The sequence below is a fragment of the Myotis yumanensis genome, unplaced genomic scaffold, assembly GCF_028538775.1.
Source record: "Myotis yumanensis isolate MYYU_CA2020_CCGP unplaced genomic scaffold, mMyoYum1.0.hap1 SCAF_14, whole genome shotgun sequence".
Lineage (NCBI taxonomy): Eukaryota > Metazoa > Chordata > Mammalia > Chiroptera > Vespertilionidae > Myotis > Myotis yumanensis.
The window spans coordinates 29877383-29897973 of NW_027223765.1; the positions used below are offsets into that span (position 1 = coordinate 29877383).

The 20591-nt window shown below is 38.3% G+C and overlaps 1 protein-coding gene across 4 annotated transcripts in view; it reads right to left on the reverse strand.

The window, feature by feature from the left end:
• Positions 1-6075: 6075 nt before the first annotated feature.
• PIK3CB (phosphatidylinositol-4,5-bisphosphate 3-kinase catalytic subunit beta) overlaps positions 6076-20591 on the reverse strand; it is a 133302-nt gene continuing 118786 nt past the window's right edge. For all 4 annotated transcript variants that reach the window (XM_070433498.1, XM_070433500.1, XM_070433501.1 and 1 more), the window contains 5 exons: positions 14456-14623; positions 13335-13458; positions 9542-9687; positions 8092-8224; positions 6076-7495 (listed from right to left, as the gene is read on the reverse strand). In XM_070433498.1, the coding sequence (XP_070289599.1) occupies positions 7358-7495; positions 8092-8224; positions 9542-9687; positions 13335-13458; positions 14456-14623 (709 nt within the window). In that variant the 3' untranslated portion in view covers positions 6076-7357. The remainder of the gene's footprint in view (positions 7496-8091; positions 8225-9541; positions 9688-13334; positions 13459-14455; positions 14624-20591) is intronic.

The following is a 20591-nucleotide window of genomic DNA, read 5'->3' on the forward strand; positions in this document are numbered from 1 at the left end:
GAAAAATTTTTGAAAAAATATAGAATTAAAAAAAATGAAAGCTGGTATAATGATATTAACATCAGTTAAAGTAAACTTTAAGGCAAAAAAGAATTACCAGAAATACATAACACTTTAAAATAATTTTTAAATAGTTCAATTCATCAGGGATATAAATCATCTCTAAATTTTTGTTTTTGTTTTTCTTTCAATCTTCATTCTTACTGACTTTATCTTGGGACTGCAAATTTGGCTTTAACACTGGCTCTGAGCCATAGTAGGAAAACCTGCCTTACACAGCCTGCATTTCCCCTCCTTTCTACTTTCAGACAAGGCAGCTGTGAGAAAAGAGTGTGTATTTCTTACAGGCCCTTACTAAAGCCCACTAGAAGACTCCACCACCAACATCCCAATATTTTTTTATCAAGTCCTAGAGCGCTAGCCTCTGTAAACAGGTCAAAATCCTGAGATACACAGGTACCTTTCAACCTGCTTGCTTTGCTGCTATGGAACAACGATGACAATTTCCTAATTGGGCATGTTGGGGGGGGGGTGGGGGGGGGGAGGTCCTCACTGCTCCTCATGTACCTCAGCTCACATTCCCCATTTTAGGACTGGCAACTTGCAATATCCCACTTTTGGGAACCAATTTATGTCTTCACTGGTGGTCATTAGTCATCTTGGGCTGCTATGACAAAATTCCATAGGCTGTGGATGAAACAAGACGTTTATTTCTCACAGTTCTGGAGATTGAGAAGTCCAAGATCAAGACACTGACTGATTGGGTTCCCCAGTGAGAGCCCGCCTCCTCGCTTGCAGAGAGCTGCCTTCTCACTGTGTCCTCACATGGCGGAGAGCAGTCATCTTTAAATTTGTATGTACCTGGTAATATTGCCTCAAACTCTATAAAACAAAAATTGACATAACTAGAATAGGCAAATCCAAAATCATAGTGGGATATTTTAACTTATCTCTCTCATAAATGCTAGGCAAAAACTCAGTAAAGATAAGTACACTTAAACAGTAACACAATTAGCAGACTTGATCTAATGAACATAGAACAATCTAATAATTGAAGAATATGGGTTTTTTACATGCACACTGAACATTTATAATACTTGACCATAGTGTGAGTCATAAAAACAAGTCCCACAAAATTTCAAAGAACTGAAATCATACAGAAGATGTTCTCTGAATGCCATGCAACCTAGAAATCAACAAAATGGTAATAAGAAAATCCATGAGTATCTGGAAATTAATAAGCATACTTCTAAATAAGCAGTAGGCCATGGAGAAACCAAAATGGAAATTAGAAAATATTTTGTTCTGAATGGTAATGAAGACTTCATATCAAAACTTACGAGATGCAGATAAAGGTTATTACTATAAAGATTGCTATTGATCAGCTAAGCAAACATACAATTGGAGGAGAGGAATAACAACAAAATAAATACAAATAGAAGGAAGGAAATAAAAATAAAGGAGAATTAAAAACAACAGGATAAAAAAGCAGAAAGCTGATTCTTTGTAAAGATCAATGCAACTGGAAAACCTCTACTGAGACCAATTCAGAAAATAAAGAAGGCACTAACCAATACCAAGGTTGAAAAATACATCGCTATCAATCCACTAAACTCAAACATTATAAAGATAAATTTGAAAATGTAGATGAAATGGACACATTCCTAGAAAATTGGAACTCTTTAAGATGAACACAAGATACAAAAATCTGAATATTATTTTAGCTATTAAATAAATCACATCCATATCTCAAAGAAAACATCAGGCATAAGGTCACTGGCAAAATTCTATCTTTTAAGAAGTAATGTTAGTCTTACTTGTGTTATAACATCACAAACACCTTGATAACAAAACCTGACACAGACCTTAAAAAAAACGTAAGGGTCAATCCTGCTGATGAAAATAGATGCAAAAACCCCAAATGAAATATTCGAAATCAAACCCAGCACTATATAAAAAGGATAATACATTACAATCAAATTGCTCATTCTAGGAATGTAAACTTGGTTTAATATTTGCATGTCAATATAACTCACCAAATCAGAAAAACTTTATGAACATCTTAATAAAATATAGAAAAATGATTTGATAAAATTCAACATCCTTTCATGATTTTTTAAAACTTACCATTTCCAGTTTATTATAAAGGTTATAAATAACATACTGATGAAGAGGTCCACAGGGCAAGGTCCGGATGGGTCCTGAGCGCAGGAGCTCCAACACCTGGTCTATACATGCGTTTACCAATCCAGAGGCTCCCTTTCATACTTAAACAATATATATCTTGGGAATTGAAGTTTACTTCCTTAATCTGGTAAAAGATCCAGAGTCTAGGACAAACACCATACTTAATGTTGAAAACTTTCACCTTTTATTGGAATTCCTAACCAATGCAGAAGGGCAAGAACAAGAAATAAAATGTTGCCCTAGCTGGTTTTGCTCAATGGTTAGAGCGTCGGCCTGCAGACTGAAGGGTCCCAGGTTGGATTCCAGCCAAGGGTACATGCCTGGGTTGTGGGCTCAATAACCAGTAGAGGGCGTGCAAGAGGCAGCCAATCAATTATTCTCTCTCATCATTGATGTTTCTATCTCTCTCTCCCTCTCCCTTCCTCTCTAAAATCAATAAAATATATATTTAAAAAAATAAAATGTTGAAGGGAATAGAAAGAAGAAATAAAGCTGTAGATGATTTATGTGAAATTAAAATAATTTCTATAAATAGGCTTAAGAATGTTTAATAAGTCTGATAAATACATCAATTGTATTTTTGATTACTCTGAAACTTTAAAATTTTACTAAATCACATATTGTTGGATTCTATCTCCAGAGTTTCTGATTCAGTAGGTCTAGTGTGAGGCTCAAGAAATTGTAGTTCTAATCAGTTTCTAAGTGATACTAACTAATATTCCTAGTCACGGGACCACTCTTCCAAAACTTCTGTGATATTTTAGCAACAATGAAAATTAAATACCCAGGAATCTAGCAAAAGATATACAAGACTATACATAGAAAACTATAAATCATTATGGGTATTATTGAAAGAGGATCTAAATAAAGGATAATACAGATTGGAAGTCAATATTCTGAAGATGTCAATTTGCCTCAACCTAATCTACAATTTAATGCAATCCCATTCAAAATTTCCATAGGTTTCTTTTTTTTTTTTTTTTAAATATATTTTATTGATTTTTTACAGAGAGGAAGAGAGAGATAGAGAGTTAGAAACATCGATGAGAGAGAAACATCCATCAGCTGCCTCCTGCACATCTCCTACTGGGGATATGCCCGCAACCCAGGTACATGCCCTTGACCGGAATCGAACCCGGGACCCTTCAGTCTGCAGGCTGACGCTCTATCCACTGAGCCAAACCGGTTTCGGCTCCATAGGTTTCTTTTGGTGAATATCAATGGGCAGATTTTAAAATATGTATGAAAGCATCATCAATAATTGTAAGTAAAGAACTTACACTTAAGACAAACTCCCTGTATTTGCATACTGATTCCTACTTTGGACAAATTACTGAACCTTCTATGCTTCAGTTTTCTCATCTGTGAAGTGGGGAAGAACAATTATACCTATCACATAAGCTAGTTATAAGGATTGAATATATATAGTTTAGATATGTGCCTCAAACACACTAAATGTTATGTATGAGTTTAATAAAATAAAAATAGGGAGATGGAATCTACTGGGGTCTTCTAAAGGCCAGAGCAGACTCGTATATATGGGCACTTGGTTTATGACAAAGGTGGATCTATAGAACAGTGGGGAAAGATTAATTTTCCAATAGAAGATACTGGGACAACTTTGAAAAAACAAAATTTGATTCCCACTTCACACTATATATAGAAAGCAATTCCAAACAGATTATAGCTCTAAATGAAATAGGTAAAAAGTAAAGCTTTTAGCATAATCCAGGAGAATACCTACCTTGGGATAAAGGAAGATTTCTTAAATACTACACAAGAAATATTAACCATAAAGGGAAATAATAAATTTGATATTAAAATTAAGATCATGTTAAACAAAACCATTACAAAAATGAGAAAGTCACACAATGAGTAAATTATATAATAAAAGCATAAGATGCAAATGTCCCCTTGACTGGGAATTTGACCAGGGGGCAGGGCTGGCCGGGGGAAGGGAGGAAGGCCCCAGCTGGCAGCCGGCAGCCAGCAGCAGCTAGGGACCCTACCAGTGCACAAATTTTGTGCACTGGGCCTCTAGTGTGTGTGTGTGTGTGTGTGTGTGTATAATTTCACATAACAAAAAATAAAAAAGCAAGATTTAAAAAATCCACCCTACACCAAAGTGCCAGGAGGTAACCAAATAAATGGACAAAGGACTGAAGCAGGCATTTCACAAAGGAGAAAACCCAAATGACGGATGTTCAGATCCTACCTGGATCCCTGAGAAGAGGTGCTGTATTCTGGAGTAGAAGGGGAAAGAAATAATTGCTGAGCATGTTACTGCCCATGAACCCTGCTTTGTCTCACCTTTATATGCTTTCTGCCTAGTTTGCTCTTCCTATCACCCCTTCACCTAGCTCCTATCTGTCCTCAAAGACTCAGCTTTTCTAAGGAGCCCCAGCTCCAGACCCCTCCTAAGAGCTGCCCATCTCCAATAGTCAGGGTCCCCTGGCATGGGTACCTCTCTGCTCTCCACTTGGTCCAAGGACTAATCAATCTATCACCTTCCGTAGAAGGGTGACCCCTACATTCAACTGCCTGGCCGAGGTTTGGTGCTGAATTAGGAGACAGGATAGAGCTCTCAGGGAAGTGGCCTTTAAGAGGGGAAAGCAGGGAAAGAAATGAGCTTGCCTGAGTGAGGAGCAGTTATTTCTGGTTCCATTTTACAAACTAGTAAGCTCAGACCCTGAGAAATAAATACCTTACTCAAGGGTCATAGAGGCAGAGCTGGATTGCAAACATTGGCGCCTGCAGCCCAGGGTCTCCTAACGACATGAGGACGATACTCAGGAATCGCTTGTTCAACAAAGTCATCCTTTGTGTTCCCAGACAGATGTCCTCAAGTATGGAAATGCACAGGATCTCCAAAACCTCGTTTTGGGAAAGTACCAAAAGGAGAGGGAGCTAAGTGTGTTGGGGTAAGATTTGACCAGAGCACTTAACAGCCAAGGCACTGGGTAACCAGCCCCATGCAAAAAAGCCTGTTCTGTAGCTCAGACCCCAACCCATCCCAGAGGTTAGCTATCCTCTGCCTCTTACTTCCTCCTCTCTGGCTCAGCCAGAGGCCCCGAGAATCAGACATGCAATTCAGCAAGTATGTAGGGAACACCTAGTATGCTTAGCAGCTATTGAGGGCTCCTGCCCCAGTGTCCTGGCACCTTTAGGGGTGTACAGTATGAAACAAGCCATTCTGGACTCAGGTCCAGCACTGTCTGGAGAGGTCATTTCCCTTTTTTGCTCTTAAAGACATTCACATTCACTGACTGAGGAGACCCCTCTGGAAACAGTGGTGCCCATTTCTGCCAGGCAATGTTCACCATCCTCCAAACCCCTGGCTTGCAATCTGGTGCACGTAATGATGGACTGATACCAGACAAAAATCCCTGAACAAACCATCCTTCTACAGTCCTATTCCTGGAACTCTTGCGGAGTCTAGACCAGCCCTGGTACTATTGAGAGATCAACCCCCATTCTCAGCTGAGTTATTTCCAAGAAACTGACCTGCTCTGAGCATCTGCCTGTGGAAGAGAGTGCCAAAGTGGTACGGCCTGGCCTTGGCCTGGGTACCGAGTAACTGAAGAGGCCTTATAGACCTCGGGGTACCTCCCAAAGATATGGAAACTTGATGAGGGTACCCTCTTGCCTCAAGCTCCCACCTAAGTCCAGAGGCCTCCCATAGTACTAATGGGATAAGGAAGCAACGAGGGAAGTCAGGGAAGAGACCGTGTGCCTTACAATTCCTGAGGTTGGTCTGTCTTGACTTGACTGTTTCTTCAGAGCCCAGTGCCAAGGTCCTAAGGCCTGTGCTGCCCATAAAGAGGAGGCCCACACACCCCAAGAGCAGCCGAAACCAGCTCACACATTTATTTGACAGAAAACATGAAGGAAGACAACAAAATTAAACAATCTTTAATGAAATTCCTATAGAAAACTCAGTCACAGGGCAAATACTCAGTTTTCTTTCCCACGTCATTGAGGATTGGAGATCCCAATAGTCTTTGGAGAAAAAGCAGTAGTTTTGCTGAATGTTGCCAGTACTCATAAAGAGCATCCATTTACACATTCAAACCAGTAGTTCCTATTGCACATGTTAACAACATTATTTGCCGTCTAGCACCCTAAACATATGGTACCTCAACAAATAAATTAAAGAATTCCATGTGGCATGAAACCATTTCATTTTCAACTAATATCCTTAAAAAAAAAATCACATCTTTATAAGTTTTAATAAATACAGTAAGAACAGCTGGCATTTTACTAAAATACTGAATTTTAGGTCTGAAGTTTATTTCATAAGAGTGTTCTTTTCATTTGCTTTCTGTCTTGGATACATTTGCTCAAGTATTATGCTCTATGAAGTGAACTCTTTCACAGATACAGTAAAATCTGTATTAATGTGTGCCTCAGTACAGAAGCAGCTGGAAGAATTGGATCACATAATTAACTAAAAAGTAACTTAGGGAAATGCTCCGCTTTCTGTAAAACAGAGGCTGAAGGAAAACAAAGAAACATCTTTTTATACAGAACTCTCTCTAGAAATTTTATAAATATATAGGCAGCAAATATATTATATTTGCCTCACCAGTAGATTTTCAGCAAGTCTGGCCGGGATGATGCTATCACGATAGATAAATATCAACAAAAGAATTAATGTTCCCACAGGTTTAAAAGATTTCTTTTGAAAAATAATCATAATTTCATATTATATTATAATTTGTAGTTTACACAATTTAAAAAGGAAGAAAGATACCGTTTTTTAAGCCTCATTTGGAAATTAAGAACAGCCACCAGTCCCCAGGTGTGAATAAGTTGGCTGAGTGATAACACTTGGTCACAATTCATAAAAGAAGTATTTACACCTTTCTGGAAAAGTACCAAATAATGAAAATAAAATTTAAAAAGACAAAAAACAATCTCTAGTAGCATTCCTTGGCGTGCAAAGTCAGCAGGAAATGATTATCCATAATGTTGACAGTTTTCGTGATGAATCTTGGAAGCATACAAAAAGCAGAGGGTGATCATTGGGGATTGTTCAGATTAGGTTCTGTTGATGCATTGTTCTTAATTTAACTGAGATTCAGAATTTCATTCCCTTTATAAAATCTCTGGCAGGGTCATGTTCAATTTAGTGCAAGTGCAAAATGAAAATGAAACAAAAGGCTGATCATTAAGATCTGTAGTCTTTCCGGACCGTGTGGGCCATCCAGTTCACCTTAGTAGTCCAGCTTTCCCTGAGTGCCTCATCAAATTTTTGCTTAAATTGCTTGAGTGCTTCTTCTTCACTCTTCCCTAAGGCAAGTGAGTCCTAAAAATTGAAAGGGGGAAAAAAATCAGAATCAGATTTTATACATGCTCCAAAGTGACATGCAAATGTCTGCAGGGAGCTTACCTGGCCATGCCACCCCAGCCAACACGAAGTTGGCGTCTCATATTTTTATTTTTATATTTATTGTTGACATTGATGCCCCCATGCCCCCCCTTTCTCACCTCCACCCAGCCCCCACCCACCCCAGGCCTTCACCTCACTACTGGTCTGTGTCTGTGGGCTATGCATATATGTTCTTTGGTTAATCTCTTCCCATCCCTCCCACCGCCCTCCCCTCTGAAATCTATCAGTCTGGGCCATGCATCCATGCCTCTGGACCTACTGTTTTTATTTAAATGCCGTTTGCAGCAGGGAGCACGAACACCAAGGTAGGGTGATAATATGACCTCTGCCAAAGGGTTTTTGAAGATGAAATAAATTTATGATTACTGCAAGACAGCTACTCAAGTGTTTGTCACTACCACTCCTGGTAAGAACTATCTCACTGAACATGACTTTGTTCCATTCCCTTTGAGCATTTGAATGAAATAGGCAGGTATACTTGAACTCCGATATACACAGAAAGGGGTTTATACCTTAAGATACTGTATATCCTTGACTGATGTGAGCTCAGGAAGCCCTGCAGTCAGCATCAGTGCAAAGAGAGTGATGAAGAGATTCCCGTGCCGTCGTAAAATCAGATAGGCATCCTCACAACACTGGCGGAACCTTTAATTGATGCAGCAAATCACAAGAGCATGATGTTAGAGGGGGAGATAGCAAATTTAGTACAGGAAAACAACAGAGACATAGCTAGGCTTTCCACAAGAGCTGAACATTTTTACTGAATTAATGGTTTTGCTTCTTTGAAAACTGTGCCAGGACTAAAATTTACCTAAAATAAATCAAGCTCTCTAAAATCACACACATCTCCTTCCTTTTTAAAAATTGATTTCCGAGAGGAAGGGGAGGGATAGAGAAATAGAAACATCAATGATGAGAAAGAATCATTGATTGGCTGCATCCTGCACACACCACACTGGGAATCGAGCCCACAACCCGGGCATGAGCCCTGACCGGGAATTCGAACTGGCAACATCTTGGTTCCTGAGCCACGCTGGCCAGGCCACACATATCTTTTTCAAAACCAAAACCAAACAGAAATTCTATGATAAAAGGCAACAAAAAACTTAATTTAGGCTTTTAAATTCTATGAGGCAAAAAAAAAAAAAGGTTATAAAACAAAGTGATAATTATAATCCATGAGGATTTCTGAACATACTTCTAGATTTGTGGCCTGATTCCAGAGATTAATTTCTTTAATGTCCCCGAAATCAATGTCAATGCTTTTGCATCGGGCCTCCCTGTCTTCTTGCCATCTTTTTTGCTCCTCAAGATGGTCATTCAAGAGGACCACCCAAACTTAATTTTTCCAAAGAAAAAAATGGACCCAGAGGTATATTCTGCAGAAACCCCGGCAGAACTAGAAATGATAATGATAATAGCAATTATTTGGTAAGGCTATAATATGAGTTGGTCACATCATATAACATACCTCTAATCATCAAAATAGCCCTGAAACTTAATTATTTTTGTATGCATTTTAAGATGAAGAAACAAAGACAGGAAGACAAGTTATGTGCTGGGAAACATACAAGGAGTGAGGAATAGATCAGAGATTACAAAGTCTACCCCTGAGCCCTGGGTCCCGTACTATATTCCACACTGAATGACAGCCAAGTGCCTGTCCTCAGCATCTCACTCTCAAATGTCTTAACAGTTTCAGAGAATTTTCTAAGACAGGAAAAGGTGGTATACTATTAGAATAAAACACAGTTACTTATTTCAGATTTGCAGCATTGCTTCTCTTCCCTGAGTATATCTGAACTACAACCTGGATCTAAAAGGCAAATTCCTCCCCAAACCTCCTATTAGCAGACTGAGTATTTCCCAGACCTAAATACTGCTCAGCAAATAAATGCAAGTCCAACTGGTCAGAGGAGAAAACGTTAGGTGTGTTTACCTTAACACGAGGTCAATACTCACCGGCCAAACTTTTCTGTGTTTCCTGTTTTTCCTTGTTGAATCACATGAATGAAATCATAGGTAAGAATAAAAGGCACTCGCTCCCTTTTAATGCCAAATTTAGACTTAAAATTTCCAAGAATATGTCCAAAGTCAATGTGGAAGAGCTGGAAAACAAATGGGGTTTCATTTCCCTTGTTTTTCTTGTGGTTCTAAATAAAAAGGCAAGATCTCAGCAGTCCTATATACACATGCACTACACCCACCCTCAGCTGAGCCCTCTCTTTCCACAGCCTTCTTGGGAAGAGAGCATGTCTAACATTTATAGGTCTTTTATATTCAATAATAACTGACATTAAAATGCATATACCCCGTGAGGAAGGCAAATCTTTAAAAGGCAAAAATATATCCAAAATAAAAAACATGTCTGATTTTTAAAAAACCAAATAGTTCTACATACAGAACTATTTCTATAGTTCTGTATGTAGAAACATAACAAAGAGAGTATATTCTTGCCCCAGTAGTTCCCTCACCATCTTGAGTGCTACTACTTAGTGGTAACATCTCCCCACTTTCACCCATTTTTCCTGATATCTGCCTCCATTTTTCTAAATAGTATGTTTATACTTATTTTTTACTTCCTAATTTTGGATTACTATTCTTATTATGGAAGGTAAAGATTTAGTCCTCTTATACTGACGTAATGCTACACGATTTGGAACATTATATCATAACTTCTGATCAAATTAATATTCAATGTTTATACTGTTCAACTACTTAAATGCATTTCAAAGCTAAGCCATGTGGGTACTGGAATACTAGGACTACATTTCTATTTTTGCTCATCTTTTTCCTTGACACAACTTTTTTTTTTTTAACTTAGCGTTCTATGACCCTACCATTAATTCTTCCCAAAATCTTCTTAAAAATCTAAAAATCATTTTCAAAACACTTTCCCACATGGTCAGGTAATCTAGCAGTTCCTTTCTGGGCTGGCTGTTCTCTAGGGCTGCTGCACAACCATCATCCTGGGCTCTCCCTTCAACTCCTGTCCCACTTCACATTCTTGTTTGGTTTAGACCAGAATTTTTCAATATTGGTACTACTGACATTCTGGGCCCAATAATCCTGTGATGAGGTTCTGTCCTGTACACTACAAGATGTTCAGAAGCATTCATGGCCTTTCCCCACTAGATGCCAATAGAATATCACCTCCCCAGTTATAGCAACCAGAAATGTCTTCAGATATTGACAAATGTCTCCTGAGAGCAAAAGCACCCAATTGAGAACTACTGGTTTATCCCTTGTTTTGGTGGATATCCTTAATCAGAGAGCCTCCTTAGGAAAGACGCAGAGGAGATACAGCTTTTGAGACCTTGTATGGTTGAAAATGTCTTTATTCCACCTTTATACTTGACTCATAGTCTGATTAGAATCCTAGGTTAGAGCTCGTTTTCCCTAAAAACTATGAAGGCTAACTTCCACTCTCTTATAGTGTCCAATATTACTACTGAGAAGCCGTCTTTCTGACTCCAAGTATGTGGCCTGCTGCATCTCTGGGAAGGTTTTAATACCGTCTCTTTATGCCTGGTGCATTGAAATGTCATAGTGAAGGGCCTTAATGAGGGCCTTTTCATCCAATGTAAGGGAACTTTTGTGCTCTGTTGACTGGATATTCATAAACATCAGCTTTAGGAAATGTTTTATATTATATGCTTGGTTTTTCTTCTTTCTGAAACTCCTATTAGGGTGATGGTGGACCTCCCTGGATTGATTCACTATCATTACTGGATCTTCTTTCTTCTATTTATCAGATGTTTTAGTTCCTTTGGTATATTAAGGAGCAACCGAGAGCATAGTGGCTAAAAAACAGAATCTGAGCCAAATGATCAGGATTTAAATGGTATGTCTGTTGCCTCAATTTTCTCACTGGTAAGTGGTGATTACCCTACCACTAATTCTATAAGGTTTTCCTGAGGGTTGAAGAAGTTAACTAAAGAACTTAGAACTGTGCCTTCTCCAGGTTAAGAGTTCAATAAATATTATCTAATCTTTAGTTTACACTAATTCTATTTTAACTTTTTATTTGTCCCCTCTTTTTAATTTCTAAGAATTCTATTTTCTGTTTAACAAAAAACCCGCAGAATCCTATTCTTACTTCATAGGTACAATGCTCCTTTTGTTTTGATATTTTAATCATCATTTTTTTTACTATAGTTATTCTGTTTTCCCAGTTTTTTTTTCACCTCGTTTGTTTTGGTCTATTTTTTATGTGGAGGCTTCCCTCAAATTTCTGCTAATGCTTGGCCGACCATTCATATTGAACAATGAGTTGCTAAAAAGCTGAATGAAAATTCTAAGTACATGGTAGGACTAATTGGTGGGCTTACTTGCAAAGTGATTGGGGGGAGACCTCAATTGCAGGATCTGTAGGACTTTTCACTGGAACCAGAGTCTCTTGAGAAGAATCATCTAGAGCAGTGGTTCTCAACCTTCCTAATGCCTCGACCCTTTAATACAGTTCCTCATGTTGTGGTGACCCCCAATTTCACTGTTACAAATTGAACATAATTAAAGCATAGTGACTAATCACAAAAACAATATGTAATTATATATGTGTTTTCCGATGGTCTTAGGCGACCCCTGTGAAAGGGTCGTTCGACCCCCAAAGGGGTTGCGGTCAACAGGTTGAGAAGTGCTGATCTAGAGTATTGCTGAGAGTGGGGATATACACACCTAATTGCTCCACATAAAAACTGCCAATTCGTGTTTCATCCTCTTCCCCCATCCACACCTTCTGTAGTGCCTTGTGCATCTGATCCCCAAGCTTTTCTCAGACTGACAGACTCCTCTAAAAGTACACAGGTTTCAATTTTCCTCAGCTATGCTAAGTCATTGCCACTTTTTCCTCATGCTTTCTATCATTCCCAAATCTGCTGATGTCTTTCACCAATGGGGGCCTCTTTTCATATTACTTTTTATGTCTTGGATTTACATATTTCTTATTCCTTACTATCATATTAGAAGTGTCAGAAAGAATAAAGAAAAATTCATGTGTTTAATCTGATTAACTAGACGTCCTAAGGAATCCTTTTAAGTGTGAACACAAAGTCCAACTGTCAAAGCCCAAGCCGAACTACCTAAATCTCTCAGGAGGTCTAAAACTCTGGGTCCCACCTAGAGCCAGAGTTCACACAGGAACCTACACATTGTCAATGTGCTTCTCCTGGCAGGGAATTCTAAGGGGGCTAAACTGAAAAAATTATCCCAAATATCTCATCTATGTTGCTTAATTAAAGGAATTAACAAAAAAACGTAAGTCACACTGAAAAAAAAAATCTTCATTTGAAAACTAACAGCTTCTTCATCAATAACCTGGTCTAGTTCCCTGGTTACCCCAGAGTGATATTAATCATACTACACTTCTCCCTACTTCTATGTATGACTAGATTGATATTCTAAATGAGAAACTGGGTCAAGCAAATTTAATCTCAACTTTTTTCTTTTGAAGCACTGGTTATCTTATTTAAATACATTTTGTACATCATCTCTTCCTTCTACTCTATTTAAAAGAATAGGTCACTTTTAAATAACCACAATAATTTAAAAAATTTAAATAAATTCTCATCACCTAACCCTAAGCAAACAAACCAATGGATACAGAAGAAGATGGTTTGTGAAACAAAGGACAGGAAATCAAAGACAAACACATGACTCCGAGAATCACTACAGAATCTGCCTGAGTTTCACAAGAGACTGTGCTGTACATAATAAGCATCCCTGAGGCCCTTGGCAGACTCTGGGAACAGCTCACCTGGCCATTTTTCTTTACCATGATGTTGTCACTATGTCTGTCACCAATTCCAAGGACATAAGAAGCTACACAGTAGCCAGCACAGGACAAGGTAAACTCCTCAATGGCTCGGTCCAAGTCATCCCTGAACAAAAGAAAAAATACAAGCAACAAACGTTTTTGGTCTCCAAATGAGTGAAATAAGACCCAATCCCACACCTGTTTCCTCTTTAATTGTGAGAACTGCAACACAGAGCTGCCAAAACCATATGATCAGAACTTGCTGGCTCAGCCAAGAGAGTGAGGACGGTCATCACAGAAGCAGGGCAGAGAGGAGTGACCATAAACAGGCTGACTTAAAGCCATTAAGACTAGACTTCAGGCATTCAAATGACTGTGTCCTGGGGTCATGTTTCAGTGAAGATAGGGGCAGGTTCATAAGCATAGAAACGAGAGGAGACCATTAACTTTTCTGGATAATGCTGGGGCTTTGGAATATTTTGGTCAGTTGTGACCTAACACTAGAATTCCATATTTAAGAGTTAAGTATTGCAGTTCCAATCATTCATGTCACTGACCTAAATTAGAATACAAACCCATTAGAGACAAGATCAAAATTTGTAAACTGATATATACAAGAGCTTGGATTTTTGTCAAACTTAAGCCTGATTTCGAGGTCTTCAGCTAAAAATACTTGCAAAGTGTTTTCCTCTCACTGTGTAATTCCTTAATCTCCTATATATTAGGGCTTTCCAACACAATAACCATAAAAAACACAGATACAAGCACTTTATTTTTTAGTGTGGTGAGTTCAGTCTACAAACTCATTTACTTCTATTACAAAAATCCACTGAGAACTCACTTAAGCTCACACATTCACATAATAATAGAAGTTGATAAATATAAACAAAAACTTGTAAGTTCTTTTTAAAATACTTAAATGTTGGAATTTAAGATTTAGATAAAGTAGAATTCAACACTAATCATCTGTAAGACTTTAGGAAGTCCTATTTGTCATTTTGATCTAACCTGAAATGAAGCAATAAATACATTACTATTTCTTCTAGGACACTGATGATTCTAATTGGGAGAACAGTTATTTGGCTGTTTGTTCAGGAAAATAATAAACAAAATAAACTAACCCAGAATTGAATTCTTTAAGCCAGTTCAGAAGGGCATCTTTATTGAAGGCTGCTGCAGCAGCCACATTGCTACTGTTCAGCTGAATGTCAGCAATTGTTTCAGAGGTGCTCACAACTTCAATGAGGCCTGAGCGATCTCCTGTCGCTAAACAGCCATAAGGCAACATCCTGAAAGGAAAAAAAAAATGGGAATAAAGAGCCACATGTGTATATTATCTATTAAATGAAATATTAACAGAGTAAGTTTTTTCTTTTCTTTTTAAAAACATTTTACTACTAATTGATATTCTTGCCATTAGTGTATTGTTATACTTGTGGAAAAATATGAGTTCTGTTAGGAAGTAAATCTCTTGGCCAACAGATGGAGTAATTTACTAGTATTCCAATATGCCAGCTAAATATAAAATCTGTTATCTAGTTATTCTGGTGAAATATTCTCTTAATTCACATAGGTGGACAGAAGTACATCAGATAAAAAAGTCTTTCATTTTTTACTCTAAATTTTGAGGAAGGAAACAACCCTTAGTGGAGCACCTAAAAGGTAATCATAGCAAGATAAGTCTTCATATTGGCTTAGTTAATGGCAATTCCATGTGTCCAGATTCAAGCCCACAACCTTAAGGTCATCTTTTACACTTTCTCTCATGCCCAACATTTACCTATCATGAATATGTATATTGCCTCCATCGTTCCTTCTGCTACCACCCTAGTTCAAGTCACCATCAACCCTTAATTATTCAACAGTTTCCTAATTAGTCTCCCTGCTTCCACATCATAGTACGTTTTAGATGCAACAGCAACATAATCCACTTAAAATATACTTATATTATGTCCCTCTCCTGATCGAAATGTGTGCAATGGCTTCCCACCTTACAGTGAAAGCCAATATAGTTGTCGTAACTCACAAGGCCTTCGATCTACTCCCCCTTTACCTTTCCTAGTATCCTCCCCTGGCTCACTTTGTTCAGACTACACTGGCTTCCTTTCTGTTCCTCAAATACATGAAGCACAATACTCCCTCATTCCTTTAGAAGTGTTATTTTTTTCTGCCTGGATCATTCTTTCCCAAGATATTTACATGACTTACTCCCTTGCCTTTTGGAAACCTTTGCTGAAATGTTATCATCTCAGTGAGAAATTCCTGGATCATCCTATTTAAAATAGCAACACTATCTGTGGTACAATACTTGCTCTCTCTTCCCTGTTTTATTTTCCTCTATAGACCTCAATACTATCCAGTATCCTGTACATTTTATTTATTAGCTTATTGTCTGTCTCCACCCACAGGGTGTAAGTTCCACTGGCAGGGATGCTTTGTTCACTGCAGAATCCTCAGTGCCTGAGAATGTGCCTGGCACGAAGGAGGCACTCAACAAATATTTTTAATGAGTAAACATTTAATAACAAAATCCCTATAATGTAAGTTACCAATATTACACACGAGAAACAAATGTGCAAAAAGTCATACATTTAACTAAGTAAAAGATCCAATGCTTAACACTATGTCTATGAGGCTCCAAAACTATCTTTTTAACCTTATATAGTTTCCAATGTCACTGAATATATATAAAAAAGAAACCTGTAAGGCTCCTTTTTGTGCAAAATAATTTTCACCAAATTGATAAGAAGCATTTTGCTTTGATTTGCATTTCTATGATCCCTAGTGAAAATGAAATTTCTCAGCTCTCTTTTAGCCATTTTAAGAAGAATTTTTTTGTAAATTAGCTATTCACATCTTTGCCTATTTATTACAATTTTCATATTTTCCTTAGTGATTTATATTATTCTTTATATTATAATATCTTTTTCTAATTCTGGTTGTGAACATTTTCTCCAGTTTTCTAAAAATTATATTATCATTACAGCAATTCCAAAATGAAATGAAATACCTTGAAAAGTTCACATAAAAGTCTGATAACTACAGAAAATGGAATGGATGGAATTCATGGATTCAATAAGTATTTGGGTGCAGCTATGTGCCAAGCATTGTGTTAACTGATGGTGATGCAGAAATGAGCAAAAATATTTGCCTCTCATTGACACAAATCACACATGCACAATATGCTACGTATGATCTTTGTATGAATGAGAAGTGCCACAAGAACATGCCAAGAGTTAGGTAAGGTCTCTGTGAGGGGGAAGGTCAGCATGGCTGGAGGAGAGTGCCAGGGGAGCACAAAAGCAAGGTGAGGACAAGAAACAATCAGTGTTGGAAAGACCATGCAGGGTTCTATAGGACATGTATAGACTTCTGTCATTCTCCTAAACTCACTGAAAAATCAATCAATATATATATATTTTTTAAAAATTATATATTTTTTAAAAATTAAAAAAATACCTGAAAGAATGGCCAGTTTTTTTGTTTTGTTTTTAAATATGCTTTTATTGATTTAGGGGAGAGGGATGGAGAGACAGAAACATCAATGATGAGAGAGAATCATTGACCGGCTGCCTCCTGCACCCCCCCACTCCTGGGGATCGAGCCTGCAACCTGGGCATGTGGCCTGACTGGGAATCGAACCGGTGACCTCTTGGTTCCTGGGCCTATGCCCAAACGCTGAGCCATACCTGCTGAGCAAGTTTATGTCTCTTGAAGCACTTTCCTAGTTCTAGCAAAATAAGGTTGAGAGCATAGTTGTCAAAGTACATGCTGGCAGTCTGATATACCAATAGACTGCTTTACATCTGCATTATTAATTTATTTCTCCTTTTAAGAATTTGCCCCTCAATAAGAAAGGCAATTACGGTGCATCAAAGTTTTTGTTTTTTGTTTTTTTACCAATTTCCTTATCCTTATCATGACACAACACATGTGAAGTAAACACTGCTGATTCAAGTGCACTCTGGCTCACTTTCCTGCATCTCCTCCCATCCTACTTGCAGTCAAACTGGGCAAAAATCCAACAACTTCCCCTTCAAAAGCAGGCAATGATGAAAGCATTCAGTGTCTTGAGGATGGAACACTCACAATAGGAAGGAAAAAACATTTTTGTCTGAAAGACAGTTGACAGAGTCAAGCTGGGGACAAATCCTGACCACCTTACATGGGCCTCCTTTGCATTCAACTTCTACATTTCTTATAAAGGCCATGACAACAATTAGCAATGTTTACCTTCCTTTCTGACTCTGACCCGACGAGTAATTTGCTATCTTCTCACTAAAGGAAGAATTTAATAATGAAATAAATTCTACTGTGGGGAGGCAATTCCTTAACCCTACACTGAATGGGTACGTAGAAAGTTTTCTCTGGCCTTGACTCTGACACATTGACCCAAGTCTCAATGGTACTTTAGCCATTGCCTCCAAAAGAAGGAAAGCTTAACACCTTTATCTAACGATTTCATTAATTCCATCTTCTCCCTTCATTCTGAGACCACTGATACCAGTGTCATTAAAGCACCGCTCTCTTAATAGGGAAGTAAGCCCCATTAGTGCAACTCAGATGTAAGTCACAATGAAGACAACTGTCCAGATTTATACACGTCACATGTATTTGTGGGTGTGTATGTGTGTGTTGAGGGGGTAAAGAGGGAGGACTGTCAACTTTAACAAAGGCCTGATAGATTTAAATGTAGAAAACATATTGGACTCGACAGAAAAGGCTAACTATTGTTTGTTGAGCAAAGGAGGTCAGGGTGTTCTAACATACTGATGGCTTACAAATGTTCTGATTTGAAATTAAATATGCCAAAAGAGTACTTTAAGACATCAGGGGAAAATGAAAATGAGAAATATGCACATTGGTTCAAGCTAAAATGGCCCTGTTACAAGAACTAAAATACTCTAATCAAAACAGTGCTGTATAGAAGTTACATTAGATTTTAGATTAAACTGAAGAGTATGTGCTACGTGACCCAGTTTAACCTGAACAGCTGGCCAAGAGAAAAACAAACACAATAGAAACACTGGAGCATGTATATTTATAGAAACAGTAAAAAATGTTTAGCGAGGAAAAGGTACTAGTTTGAAAATGAACTCAAAAGAATTAAAGTCCTGCATATTTTTTTAAACATGGGGTCAGAGTACCAGAAGTCAGCAAAGATCTCACTAGACAGACAAGTTCCTTTTTCTTGTTAGACACACATTGCTTCCCATCAGGGAGACACCAGGTTTATTTCTAGCACTGTCCCACATGGGGCTGCCTCCCTTTGCCTGAGGTAAACTGAACTTCAGATAATGCTAAACATACTTCACATTTGATCAAAATGTAAAATCAAAACTAAAGAAAAGAACTTGGTTGGGGCTTTCAATTAGGCTGATGGAACTAAGGGCAAAATCTTTAGCTCAGCCTTTTATAACTAAACTAGAGGCCTGGTGCACGGATTTGTCCATCAGTGGGGTCCCTCGGCCTGGCCTGCGGGGATCAGGCCAAAACCAGCTCTCCAACATCCCCCAAGGGGTCCCGGATTGTGAGAGGGTGCAGGCCAGGCCAAGGGACCCCACGTGCACCGGGTCTCTAGTATGCATATAAGATCTTTGGTTAATCTCTTCCTGCCCTTCCCCCTCCCCTCTGAGATTCATCAGTCTGTTCCATGTTTCCATGCCTGTGGTTTCCACTCCTGTGTTGAGCATCTGCCCCCTGGTGGTCAGTGCATGTCATAGCTACCAGCTGGCCGGTCGAATGGTCGGCTGGTCGCTTAGGCTTTTATATATAGAGAGAGGTAGATAAGACTCGGCATATAGCCTGAATCTGTTCTTAGCAAAAGGAGACCACTATGTAGTTTAAACACTGAATTTGAAAAGAATCAACGAGTTATTAGCCTAAGCCTGAAAAATTTCCCCCATTTTTTATGGTATAAGTCAAATAAAAACATTTTTATTGGGGTTAACTGTTTTTGGAAGGGTCTCTAAACTTTTGCTGGAATGAGACAATATTTTAGATGCTGCAGACTATTAGGTTGCTACTCAGTTCTGCTATTAATAGCATAAAAGTAGCCTTGGACTTTCTGCAAATAAATGGGTTGTGGCTGTGTGCTAATAAAACTTTATTAAAAAAAAAAAGAAGGCAGCCCAGATCCCTCTGGGTTTATATCGCTCAGGCAGAGTTTCACACAATCACCATGCCTCTTATCTATGCAGTATTTCTTATGAGTGAGTGGTTGACCAAAAAACTTGTTTCCTACTCAAAATTACTAATTCTATTTTTACATAGCTGTATTAGAAATTCCTCCTAATTAAAAAAAAAAAGACACACTATAATCTATGGTGTTAAAAAGGTCTTTTTCAGATGAACTATAATCTCTCTTCCTTGTACAAGTCTCATGAAAACAACAATACCTATGAGTTGTTCTTTCTACCTCAACAGCACAGCAAAAGTTTACCCTGGAAAGATTTAAGACTAGAAAACTTTCTGAGAGAGAGAGAGAGAGAGAGAGAGAGAGAGAGAGAGAGAAAGAAAATCAATGGGAAAAATACACATTTTCTGGGTACCGAACACTTGGATAAATAAAGGATTACTGGATAGCCCAACCGGTGTGGCTCAGCAGTTGAGCAAAGACCCATGAACCAAGAGGTCACTGGTTCGATTCCCATTCAGGGCACATGCCAAGGGTGCAGGCTCAATCCCCAGTGGGGGGCATGCAGAAGGCAGCCAACCGATGATGTTTCTCTCTCTCTAAAAAAATTAATAAAAACATACTTTTAAAGAAGGGGGAGGTACTAGATATATCTTACCATAATTGTTTTCTTGTTTAGACTGGTAAAATAATAGAAAGACATCAAGTTTAGAGTCTAACAGAGCTGGATTTGAATGTGGCTCTGCTAATTAATATTTTTCTAAGTTTTGACAAATTATTTAATATCCTTTGAGCCTTAATTTTCTCTCCTGTTAAAAAGGAATAACACACCCTAGCTGGTTTTGGTCAATGGACAGAGCATCAGCCTGTGGCCTGATGGGTCCTGGGTTCAATTCCGGTCAAGGGCATACACCCAGTTGCAGGCTCGATCCCCAGTAGGGGGCATGCAGGAGGTAGCCGATCAATGACTCTTTCTCATCATTGATGTTTCTATCTCTCTCTCCCTCTCTGAAATCAATAGAAATATATATATTTTTAAAAGTACTGAGACATACAAACCCCAAAGTTGAACATATTAAACAAAATTTTTATAACACCTATTTTAAGTATGTATAAAGAAC